The sequence below is a fragment of the Protopterus annectens genome, chromosome 8.part0, assembly GCF_019279795.1.
Source record: "Protopterus annectens isolate FY-2018-M chromosome 8.part0, PAN1.0, whole genome shotgun sequence".
Lineage (NCBI taxonomy): Eukaryota > Metazoa > Chordata > Ceratodontiformes > Protopteridae > Protopterus > Protopterus annectens.
The window spans coordinates 852,445,594-852,459,346 of record NC_056741.1 but is presented as its reverse complement, the minus strand read 5'-3'; the positions used below and the strand labels follow the sequence as shown (position 1 = coordinate 852,459,346).

General features: G+C 36.2%; 1 protein-coding gene across 1 annotated transcript in view; it reads right to left on the bottom strand.

Annotated features, from left to right (window-relative positions):
* LOC122809108 (D(2) dopamine receptor A-like) overlaps nucleotides 1–13,753 on the bottom strand; it is a 1,564,287-nt gene that overhangs the window by 299,088 nt on the left and 1,251,446 nt on the right. Inside the window, exon 4 of the mRNA XM_044080350.1 lies at nucleotides 7,423–7,559. Coding sequence (XP_043936285.1) covers nucleotides 7,423–7,559 — 137 coding nt within the window. The remainder of the gene's footprint in view (nucleotides 1–7,422; nucleotides 7,560–13,753) is intronic.

Below are 13,753 nucleotides of genomic sequence, written 5' to 3'. Positions count from 1 at the left end.
GCCATCCCTGGCAAAGCATCATGGTCTGTCGATCATGTCTTCCCAGGTTGTCAGGTGCTGGATCTCCTTTGAATGACACCAGAAACTAAGCCAATTGTTAAAGTCAATCATTTTCTGTTTATATTGAGGCATCATTATGGGTGATATTAGAATACTGCTTAAGGCTAGGGACATACCTGCCTGGAACCCAGGTAATGCTGAGAACTGGTATATTTCTTTCAATAGATCAATAAAAGAAATGCAGAAAGAAAAATTGTGTAAACTTTTTTTTTCTTCTAGGAGACTATATAGTAGACATAATCATTCATGTAGGCAGACAGATGGGCTCTGTTGTACATAATGCAGATAACAGATTGTGAGACTTTTAAGAGCTTTATAATAGCTTTTATCAATAAATGTCATTTGTCTTCTTTCTCCCACTTTGGATATCAGGAAATGTGACAATCCTAAAAAGGAGTAATAGGGATTTGAACATAGGTTAGGTGCCCTGGTAGGCATTGGTGGAAAAGGAGCAGGGAGAGTTGATAAGTTGACAAAGGGGGTATTCAGAGAATATACTGCCATAGTGCTGCTTGTACTTTAGTGGTGAACTGTAGCAGTGCTGTGGTACTAATAAGAAATTTAAAGGCATAAAAAAGTCACAGTGAGCAAAAGTTCATTAACGACTTATTTATATGTTGGAAAAACTGCATTAAGTATTTTCCCAGCACAAACACCTAGCAAGAAAAAAAATAATATAATGGTATGTTCTGTCTGAATACATCTGAAATTTATCATGAAAATACATAGGCAATGCTCAGAATTGTTATATTTCTTTCAATTAAAAAATGCCAACTTTTTTTGCTTCTAGCAGATTGCATTCTAGGTACGCCCTGATAGAGATCTTCAGTGGCTAATTAGTGTAGAAGTGCCTCAGGATTGGAAAAGAGCAATAGGCAGGCTGCCTCTCAGATAGCATAAGTGGCCAAATACCAACATATGTCATTAAAACTCACCATAACCTAGATAAACATATTATCTATAATCAAATATGAAATACAACCAATTTCAGCAAAGATATTTTCAATAAAACACTAAAATATAACTGAAATGCACTTAGAACAATGTACTAGATATTGCTGTAGAACATTTTAGTAACATATTCTTGCAGACATTAAATAATCTAGCACCAGTAAGTAATAAAAGAGCAAAGCCCAACCCAGAACCATAGCTGACAAAAGAAACAAAAAAAAATTTAGGACAAAAAGGGATAAAGCCTGGAAAAAGTGGTATAAAATAAAATTCAAAATGCCTTCCAGCAATGTAGACATCTTAGAAACCTTGCAAAACTCCATGTCCAACAGGATAAGCAAACATATTAAACATACTATACCAACCTACAAGTCAAACATAAAAACAACCCAAAGCTTTTTTGGTCATCACTAAATAAACTGCTCCACCCTGGCAAGATCACCACTCCCTCTCCAAAAAACTGACAATATAACAGACTATCCCACACAGTCTAATACTTACTTTATACAATCAATATTATCTCTCTTAGATGCTAATACATCTTACTCTCTCTCTCTGTCTACCCCTGTCCAATCAAAACCACCCACAGCTCTTCAATTTTAGTCCAGTACCTACCTCGCTCATAAGGAAGTTGATATTTAAACTAAAAACTGCTTCTATAGCTGTAGACCAACTACCATCAGACTACCTAAAAATGGCTGCATAAGTCCTAGCCTTCCCTGCGTCCATGTTAATTAATAGATCCATAGCAGAAAGCTATGTCCCATCACTGTGGAAAAAATCCTACATCACACCACTGCACAAAGGTGGCACATCTTCAGAGTTTCATAACTACAGACCAATAGCAATTATCTCTCCCCTCTCCAAAATAATATAGAAATGCATTCATATGCAGCTGATAATCAGCTCTCAGAAACGCAACATGGCTTTAGGCCCCATTACAGCACCACTACTGCTCTACTACATTTTACCAACATAGAAACAATGGTCTGCATGTATCCAAACCTTTTTATGTAATTTTTTAAAATAAATTGTTTATAGAAACAGAATTTTATGAAGGAACATGTTAAACTTTTTTATAGGTACACTGACGATTTGATTTTTGTTTATGGGGGGGGGGGGTATGACAAAGTTGAACATTTTTGTTTGTAACCTACAAGAGAATTCCCTTAATTTATCATTTCTTGGTTTGCAATATGGTAACAAGATCACATTCCTGGATTTCATCTTAGAAGGTTTAGAAGATGACACCATTTCAACAGGGGTTCATAGAAAATTTACGGATGGTAGCCAGTATCTCCATGCCTCTAGCTGCCACCCCCCCCCCACACACACACACACATGATAATGTCGCTCCCATATGGGGAGTTTTTGAGGCTTTCTAACATTTGTAATAATCAGATAAATTTACTGGAAGAAATTACTGACTCAATGAAAATGTTTTGGATAGAGGCTATAAATCTGATATCATAAGAGAAGCAAAAAAATAAAATTTTAAATATTAATGAAGGAATGTTTTCTGTACAGAGAGTTGCCCCTGGCACAGGGTATGGTAGGAGGCAGAATAAGGAAATGGAGAAGATATACTTTGTCTCCACTTATATTGTGTTAAGTGATGAGATTGTTGAGACAGCCAAATATTACTGGAATTTGTTATTAAAAGATAGAATTTGGGGTAATATACTTCCTTTACAGCCCACAATTTCATACAAGAGAGGTTAAAAACTTGAAAGATATGCTCATACATGGTAAGTTCACATTACCAAATGTGGACATTACTAGTAGTGTAGATTCTATGGGCACTAAAAGATGTGGAAACTGTATGGTATGCCAGCATATTATAAGTTTCTTTGAATACATCAATGGAATTAAATATACACCTAGAGGTACCTTCTCTTGTAATAGTAATGGAGTAATTTATGCCTTGAGATGCCCCTGTAATTTATTTTATATAGGGGAAACTAAAAGATTGTTCAAGGCAAGATTTATGGAACATATTAGAGATATCAGGAATCAGAGAGTGGATAAAGTTATTGCTGCACATTTTAAAGATAAACATAGTAGTTATTTTGTATTACTTCAAGGAAGTGTTTTAGAACAAATCAAATTGTATTATGAAAATAAAATTTTATTAAATGAAAAACTTTTGTATAAAGAATCTGTATATATTTTAAAGTATGAGACTTTGGTCCCTTTAGGACTGAATATTGAAGTAAATTGGAAATGTTTGCTTTGATTGTATTAGCTTGTTATCCAATTAGTTTTTTAATTGGTGGTTGATGGAGTGTTGAAATGTTCTGCTTGTGAATCAGTTTTTATTCTCCTGGAAGGTGGTTACACTGAGGTGGTAGAGAGAGTGAAAAATAAAATTTGTTGTGGAAATATTGTGCGGCTGGTGGTTTTTCAGTAGTGGATCTGTACCAGTTGTTGGCAAGTTTTGGTTTCTTGTTCTCAGTTGTTGCAGCAATGATCTGCTTGTGTCTACCATGTTCTTAGACTTGCCAAAGGCATTTGATACTGTCTCGCACCAGAAACTAGGTGTTCATCTCTCCTCAATTAGACTTTCACAGTACTCCTTGCTGTGGTTTCTTAGTTATCTATCTGAAATTTAATGAGCCATTAAATGGCAACAACCTACTCATCTTTTCAACCATTTATACAGGTATCCCTCATGGTTCTATCCTGGGTCCTCTCCTATTTAATATATTTATTCATGACCTCCACACCTCCACTCACCATGCTAGTTTAGTTCAGTATGTAGATAATTCAACATTAATATGTGTGGCCTCAACAATAAATACGCTTCAAGACATTACTCAAAAAAACAAAGTTAATGCTTTTTAACTCTAAAGGTTGCCAAAATCAAAAGCAATTTTTTACCATAAAGTCAGCAAATAATACTGTCCTTGAAACTGTAACTCACAGTAAACTTCTAGGCATTATAATACATGACAATCTCAAATATGACCAGCATATACTGCACACCATTAAATTTACATACCAGAAATTAGGCTCCCTTTATAGGATCAATGGATTCCTTATGGATACTGCAAGGGAAACTCTAGTCACCACCTTCTTATTGCCAACTCTCTTATATGTCACTCCTATTCTAACAAACTTAAATGATACTCAAAGAAAAATACTTGCCTCCTGCTACAATAAAATAGCTAAATTTGCACCACCAATCTCCCTCACAGGACCCACCATTGTCATAGCTTAAAGCAATTAAACTGGCTTGAACTATACAACTACCTAACAAATTCACAACTAACTACAGCATGCAAACTAATTCATCATCCAGAAAAATGCCCTGCACTACATAACTAATAGACCTACTCTCCAGCAAGGGACCTCCACTCTAGTAACAAATTCTTATTACTTTCAATTAAGTCAAATAATGTTGCAGGAGACTGTTTCTACTCCCAATATGTTGCTAAACTCTGGAATAGTACTCCATACAAATAAAACTCTCCAACAAACTCAATAGTTTTAAACCACTGCTTAAACAACATCATAACCAATCCTGGTCCTGCACATGGTCATCACAAGGTTGAGACTGTGTTCAATGTACGATACTCTCTAAATACTCTCCTTAAACAGAATATATTCAAACTCTTATTGAAATGACAAAACTGCCTGTACAATCCATTAAGTCGCACATGGTCTTTCTCTTTAGTAGCTTCCATCTCTGTAAAATCTTAGAATGAATATGTATTAATGTAACTAAAGTTTGTGTGTAAATGTGAATGGAAATGTAACTACTGTCTGTGTATAAATGTAACTAGAAATGTAACTACTGTCTGTGTATAAATGTAACTAGAAATGTAACGACTCTGTGTTTAACTAGAACTTAGTATAATGCAATGTAAGCAAATGGAGCTTTTCTCTTCCACTGAAAATTGCTATTACCCAGTCGACTTTCCCAGTAAACAAAGACAAATAAATTAATTAATAAATACATTTTAGTATCCTTGCAAAACAGGGGTGAGGACCAAGAGAAATCTGTAAAACTACAGGCCTGTTATCTTAGAGAAGAAAATTGAAGGATTGAAAGCTGGAATTCTGGTTGGTAGTGAGTCTGGAGGACAACGATCTCCAGGATGAGAACCAGTGTGAGTTCTTTACTAGAAGGAATTGTAAGTCAAAGGTCATCTAATTTTATGGCTGGATTACAGGAAAATTGACAGTGGAGTGCCAGTAGACATGATCTACCTGAAATTCAGCAAGCCCTTTGACTTTTCCCCACACAGGAAATGTTAAGAGGATTTGGTATATGACCAAGATTGAGAAACTGTATTGCTGAGTAGTTGAGTATAAGACACTGTGGGCTGTGGTAAGGGGGGATGAGAGGAATTAGGAAAGTGACTAATGGAGTATTACAGGGTTCTGACATGGATTCCATGCTGTTTATTGTGTTTATCTCAAACATAGCCAAAGGAGCACAGAACATCATTAGACTCTTAGCTAATGCCACATGCACAGCAGTGAAGAATGGGGGAAGAGTCATGGGAAGGATTTGGAAAGAATGACTGAGTGGGCATAAAAGTGGCATTGAGGCACATTGTAAGCAAATACCAAAGTACTGTACTCAGACCACAACAACCCTGGTGTGAAGTATCAGCTGTGGGGAGTAAAACTGATAGGAAATGATCAAGAAAAGGCTCTGGGGGTGTTAACTGAAGTTGGATTATACCATTTAGAGTAGAGTGAGAGGACAGTGGCAGCTGCCAGCAGAATGCTATGTATATCCTCAGGGGTCAGACTGCATAAGCAAAGAGTTCTGCAGGGCTCTGATCAGATCACAACCTGAGTACTGCATGCATTTCTGGGAACACCAGGGTATTGGAAGGTATGCAGGGAAGGCTATTAGAAAGATTTGTGGGGTGAAGAGGAAAAAATATGATTACAGACTGAATGAACTACAGCTCTTCTAACTTGACACCTGAAAACATAGCAGAGAGGAGGATTACAGTGACATTCAAGATTATGTCATAGAGATGTGAAAGGGTCATCCTTAACAGAAAGGAGAGAAGGAGGGGACACAAGCAGTAGATTGTAGGGGATCACTGCTGCCTGGATTTCCAAAAGTTCTACATCACAGAGAAGGTTGTGGACACATGGCATGATTACAGAAATGGTTGATGGAGAGGAAATTCACTTAGGCATTCAAAAAGGCATGGGGGAGATAATAAAAAGAGTAAAGGGAAGGTAAATATGGAGTTGAGGTACAATGTTAAAAGCACTTAAAGGCAGACAAGATATGCTTATTTTTTCCTTCTGCCATCAGGCAATAATTGTGTTAAAACATTGTACTGTAGTTTGGAAGGACTCCTAACAAAGGGAAAACATCACTTGAAAGTGTTGCTTGTTCTATAGCAGTACATCCTACCTTGTACTCATTTTATGATTGTTCTATGAACTGCATATGTTACCATGAGTGGAAGCGCAGTCTTTTTAGACAAAAGCTATGAGCATATTCCTGTAGTTTATCTGTGCTAGCTGTAGAACAACATTCATGTCCTAAAGTATGATGTAGTCCTGCTAAAGGACAACATTTAATTTGCACCACATTAATAACTGTAGTTAGACACTCCTTTGTCACAGTTATTTTTCTTCAGCATCTGACCAACACTTGCACTGTGAGCTAATTGTAATCATTTTGGTATTGAGATCTAATTTCTGTGATTTGTATTTCATCTTCCTGAAACTCCCTGCATCATGAAAACCCCACACCTTACTGTCAATGTTTCTATCTGTACTGCCAGTGCCTAGAAATCAGACATAAATCTTTATTGTTGAATGGTTGCATCAGGTTGCCAGTCATATTCATCTCTTTTATTTAGGGGTGCTGGGGATAGGCCCATAGGAATTCAGATGTAATAACAGTACCATGAATTGACAGTGCCTTCAAATGTGTGCCTGCATTACTTGGGTACAATAATAACATTAAAAAAACTGTCTTTATTAAATCCTTACTGTCAGGAAGCCACAACCTATAAAGGTGAACGTCCTGCATGTCTGTCAACACCCCAACACAAAAGCACTTAAATATATCCACATGCATTCCAGCACATGGAGAACTATATCCCCATTCACTAGTGGCCATATAGGGAGATTTATTTCACTAGGTAGGTACTAATAAAAGTGACACAGACAACAGAGCAGAAAGTGCTGATGGCAGGTGTGCCTGGAAATAGGTGTGGTCATTGCTTGGGTTTGGAAATGGAAGACTTAAAGAAAATAAAGTATAAGTAAAACCAGCTCAAACAAGAACCTTTCACCCTCTCATGTATCCCCCCTCCTCTTCCTGCACCGCAGTGACCTTCTGCTGCAGCCTGTTTGTCAAAGATGAGGAGCCCAATTCTAGTACAGCAGACAAAACTCCACAGTTTTGAACAACAGAGTACTCACCAGTGTTGTTGAGTCCAAAAAGAAGTGGACAGGAAACAGCAAAGGACAACACCCAGACTACTGCAATCATAACTGACACCCTTCGCTTTGAGCTGTAACGTGTGTTGTAGAGCATTGGCATTGCAACGGCAGTGTACCTAAAATGGCATATAAAGGCATCAAAGAAAATCTGCATCATTATATTCCCAGACATAAAAAGACATTAAAATAACACTTTCTAATTACTGGTATATTGTGTAATATATCTGCATATCTGAATATCTGACCCAAAAGAAGTCATACATACATATAGTATGCACATAAATAGTGAGTCCCCATGCACACACACAATTCCCAGCAATGGGTGGCAAAATTATTCAATTCCGCACAGCTTTCTGCTTGGCATGGTATTACTGTCACCACTCTGCCACTCTGGATATGACCAGAGGCCACTAGCTACCTGCTGCTCTTGATTTAACCCAAATATTTACAAATTAATATCAATCTAACTAAGTGGAGATGGGAGCCACAGCTTGTTAACCTATAGTAGTAAATAATGATAACCCTCTTATTAGATAATAAATCACAATAATGCATACATAATAAAGATCAGTCACAACAGCTTATAAAAATACATAAACTTAACTTGAACAATAAAGAAAATAATACAGATGCATAGTAAATAAACAGCAGAATGAAAAAGTACACAGAGAATATTAAAATAACAGTTAGTTATGCAGAGTTTTTAAAAATAATTTGAACCACTGTTAACTCACGATCCTAGCTGCCATATTAAAGAGTTGCTGAATCTAGCTACTATAAGTTAGACAAATTAATACAAATACACAGGCAGATTTTCATAGCACTTACATAAAAGTACCAGTATCTCCCATGATATGACAAGACTGAACAGCACAAGATAAGTCTCAACTATTTATACACATTACAGGCCATCACCTCTATTATTTCTGCTCAGGGGAAATCGGATTATCTCATCTCCTTTTTACAGAAAAAAAAAAACATTACATCAGACTGCATAAGAACAAGATATTCCACATTAACCCCCCACATGAAATGGGGTAGTTCTTTAAGAACAAAAGTAATTGTATAAGCCCTTTCCCACACTCAGAAATGACTGAAACTACCACTACATCTGATCTTGCATATGTCTCTTAATTGGTTGTATGTAAATATCTGCATCCCTCAATAGTTCTGAAGAGCTGCTCCCTGTAAAGTACAATTTTCTTGTATTATATCATTTACTAGCTTATTGAAGCATATATTTACATTTTAAGTACATTTCTTGCATTTTTCTTTTCAACTCTTTCTTTCTCATCCCTGGAGAAAAGGTCAGGAGGTTACATTCAATTTGCAGATCAATTGAGATACCAGTACAAAATAAGAAAGACAGAAAAAACACATCTTTAAATCAGTTTATTTAGCCTAACATCATGCTGTTACCAGACCAACTTAAAAATGATGGTTAAGAAAGATTACTTTTGGAAATATATAGCTTCCAGCTCTTGTACTGCCACCAGAATTTCTACTGTTGTGAATATTTTTGAGGCTATGTTACCTGAAAAATAGTAAACATGTTTGTTAATCACTGTTCTACTTATATGTAGAGCTGCTAATCTAGACTCATTCACCTGCCACGACTCAGTTGACCTGTTACCTAGTGTTAGCACCAGTTAATACACTGGACTGTGCAACAGCATGCAACAGTTTGTCAGAAGGGTCTCTTCCCTTAAATGACTACCGAGAAAACTTATACCAAAATTCAACACAGTTAAAAAGTTATACCTCTGCAAAATTATTCAATAAGATAAAACGGGTGGTGCAACTAATTTACATTAAAATATAGGATGCAATATGTAACTGTCATATATAAATTACTACATGTAAAATTTGAACTGCAACACATATAGATTCCCATATTCTAAGTGCAATATGTTGGTTGCGTATGAGCATGGTGCAGACATTATTACATGGCTAGAGATTGTAAGGCAGTCAACCTTCAAGCCTGTGTCTCTGAACACCTGTGGATATGCAGTAATATCTGTACCATGCACATACACTTTTGTGACCTATTAAGTGCACAGAAAAAGCACAATTAAATAAACTGTAGTTTATTCTCTATTAAGTGAGTAGGTTTTTCCTTTTTATCCATATTAACATATGACTTCTTTGGACCTTCAAGTATTATGAAATTTAAGCAATTATAGACCAATTTAAATACCTTGTGTGGATGTATGATATAACATCCAGCCAATCAGTAAAAAGATTTTGGATTCTATTGTGTAGGAAGTGAAATTAAAGTAAATATGGGAGTGCTGCCTGTATGTCTCTAGCAACTGAGAAGAAAGAAGAAATTAATATTTTAAATAATGTGGCCGGAAAGAGAGACAAACTTTATTTTATGTAGATATTTATTTCAGCTGCGGTGGTGGTGCTGCGGTAGCATTGTCGCCTCACAGTACGACGTTGTCCTGTTCGATTCTCAGCTAGAGTGTCTTCTGTGTGGAGACTGCGTGAATGGGTGTACCTTCGTTGAAGGTTGTGCGTCAAGGCTGGCAACTTGGCACGTAAAAATCTACTGCCAATTATTAGCTTACTGGAGTTCCGCTGTGGCGACCCCTAACCGGGAAAAGCTGAAAGATACAAACAATGGGAGTAAAACCCTGAGCTAGATTAATCATTTTCGGGCACTACCTGCAGTGAATCAACAAAATAAAGGAAAGCTAACACTGCTGAAACAAGAGTTAGTCGGCTAAATAATTACATAAATGCAATACAGGAAATAGGAATTACAATGAAGAAAGTAGATTACAGAGAAAGAATGAATAAGCAGTTTTAATAAACTATTTGCAATATATGCACTAGTGTTTCTGTGTTGGATCTTGGGGACGCTATAATTGGCTTAAAAGAAGATGCAGTAATACTCTTGTGAACTTTTGGATGGCAAAGAATGCTTCAAGTTTAGGATGCGGAAAGTGAAAATGTGCAAAGTTCTTGAATGATACTCCTTTTAGCCAGTAAATTCAATAGCACATTTCTATATGTCTAAATTATGTATTATCCTTATTAATAGTCACATTCTCATAATTGCGTACATCTGATAACATGTTTTTTGTATCAGCAGTGTATGTTTCTTGGTCCACAATGACCATTCTTCCACCTTTATCTGCTTTCATAAATCTAATATTACCTTCCTTTTCAAATCTAATAAAATATTTTGGGTAAGGAAGCTGCTAGCAGTTCTAATGTCTCCTGCACACATATTTTCAAACAACTGTAAAACATTAAACTTATATAAAAATAACAACCAATCAAATTCACCATACAATGAATAATTAATGTACACTTGTCATTTTAAGCACACACTTTTTGGATTGCATATTCAACTAAAACCAATCCAAAATGCACAAATTTATAAACATATTGATAATATAAATACTAAAAACATTTTGTAAATCTAAATGTAGTCATACACTTCAGTTTTAAACATCCATATTATAATTCTTATTTTCATTGCTCTAGATTTTAAAACACTAAAAATAGAAAGGAAATCATTAATGCCAGCTTCCCAAGTCAAATTCAGCCTTGCTTGCCAGATAATTTCCTTGTATTCAAACAAGTTTTCACTATTACCTCCTTTTTCATCTTTTACCACCTTATCAATAACAAAAAAGAGAAACTTCCTATAATTCTTATACTGAACTGAAATTAATCATTGTATATAACATTAGAAACTTCTTTTTTTCATATCATATAAATGCTCATAGATATGATCCTTCAACCTTCTAGTGGTCTTCATCACATAAAATGCCAGTCAAGAGATGCATGCTGCTAAATATACCACATATGAGATATTATCATTACATCAGCCTGGGTAAGCCGAAGTCCTATCATACCCGATTACAGGATATTGGGTATATATTGGTGCATTTTGGATGGGTTTTGGATTGGCTGTTGGCCACTCTGCTGCTCTATGCCTCTCAATGTTTCCTTTACAGTGCTGGTCTCTTGATGGTAAAATGACTTCCATAAATGACATTCAGCCTGTGGCTATTAACCTTGTAGTTTTTAGATGCTTAACAGGACTCTGTGTGCAAACAGTTCTGTTGAACTGTAGCAAAGGGCTATTATATATAAACAGTTCCTAAAAATTAACAAAAAAGATTGGCATGTTTTTTAAGCAGCTGGATGAGGCTGCTTAAATGCTTAAAAATAATGCTGTTGGTCAAAGGGACTGACCAGCACCTCCTCTAAAGAACTGAACTTGCCTCCTAACAGCTTATGTCTAGGGCAGCTCCCCCCTTCACCCCTTCCTTGCAAACTCCTTTAGCGGTAAGAATGGCACTTACAGAAATGTGAAAGAACTGAGAATAAGACTGATAGCTTTAGGGAATCTCTTACTGAAAACAATGGTCAAAGCTAAGTAAAAGTGAAAGCAGAAGAGAGGCAGCATTAGAGATAAAAAGGGAACAAAGAACTAAGAGATCAAGTGTGTAAGGGAAGAAAGCTTTAAGAGCACTGGAACAGGCTAAAATACTGAATTATTTCTTCTCCTCAGTGTTCACCAGTAAAATGAAAGAGAGAGAGAGTCCAACTTTTGAGAAGGAAAAGGGAATTTAACAGGATGATAGTAAAAGAGGAGCTGTGGACACTAAGCACTGAGAAGGCAAAAGAGCCAGGTGGAATTCCCCCCGTCCCCCAGAACAGTAAAGAGGGTAGTCCGAGGTTTGCTGTAAACTCTTACTGAGCTGTTGGGGTCTGGGGGGGACCAGTAGCGAATGGAGAGAACATCTGCGCAGAGTAGCAGCCAGAACAGAAAGGCACTAGCAGAGGCTAGCCATCGCCAGACTTTTCTCATCTAGCGGTCAGAGACTTCTGTTTTCATAATGGGGAAGAGAAGGTCTGCTTAGCAGGTGCTCATTTATTTGCAAGTCCTCTGTCTCACTTAAGTTCTGAAAATGTGGTCACTACAGAATTCATGTCAATGGCATTGAAGAAAGCAGAACTAAACCAAGATCAAAGGCATAGAAACAAGACATCACTGAAGTCTGACCATAGTCATGTGATAGAGTAAAGGCCAGATATGAGTAGTTTTAAGATAACTTTAACTGTCTAATTTTCATTATCCTCCGATAAGCAGGGTTTTTGTATATTAAACATATTTAAGAAAAAGTGAAATGCATATAAAAACTTATTTTTATACAAAATAAATACGAATTTACACTATGATTGCTGACTGACAATGAAATGCTAAGATGCACGCTACTGTGTGTTCTTCAGACAGACAAGTATGCAACAGTGACCCTTAATTTTGTTGTATTTACTAACCCCTATAGTTCACTAATTTATGGTACAATGAAAGGAAATTCATAATGCGAGGTTTTGCCCAGTTACTCACCTTCTTCACATGAATATTTTATTCATTTATTTATTTATTTATTTTACATTTATTGACCGGGAGTGTCCGACTGAGCTAATGCTCTTTTTCAGTGGAGGCCCTGGGAGAAAAGCTACAAATTATACAAAAACATTAAACTAACAGTTGCGATATCAAAGTAGATTACAGGTCTTATGCAGCAATTAATAAAATAATTATGCGGGACTAAAAGCAAATGGAAGATAGCAGTAAAAATAGAGGAGGTAAAATATTTCTCCAAAAACAAATGGTTCTGCCACCAATTCTACTTAAAAACACTTGAAACTTGAAAACTTTAATAAAATATACGATGATAAGATAAAATAAAATAAACACACTGGCTCATAAACCGGATAAGCGCTTTCAGTATAATACCTTTTTCAAATCCTAAATGTTTGCCAGTGAAACTTCCTCTTAAATACCTTCATTTCCTAGTGTTCACTCACTTAGATGCATTTAGTAACCATAGCAGCATACTTCTAATTATGTCATTTTAAGTGCTGAAGAGCTTTTCCTTTTAGTGCAGGTTTTAAAGGGACAAATGCATTCAGACCTGGTGACTGATCTGATTGCAAATTCATTATCCACTTTATCTCTTCAATTTCTGTTCGGTTTACTAAATCCCCACCTCTTGGTGTTTGATGAAGCCTAGTTAGTGCCATGAACTTGAAAGAAAGACTGTCATTTATACTAATATGCATATAAAGTGCATTGCTGGTAACTTTTTTTCTTATGTCAGATAAGTGCTTTAGGATATGTTCCTTGAGCATTTGATTACTTTTCCCTATGTAGTATGCCTTGCAGTGACTGCATGTTGCCACATAGATAATGTTCTTACTCCGACAGTTTGCAAGTCCTTCAGACTTATAGTTCCTTTTAGTCAGGGGATGTGTAAAAGTATTTGAGATGTTTATATGA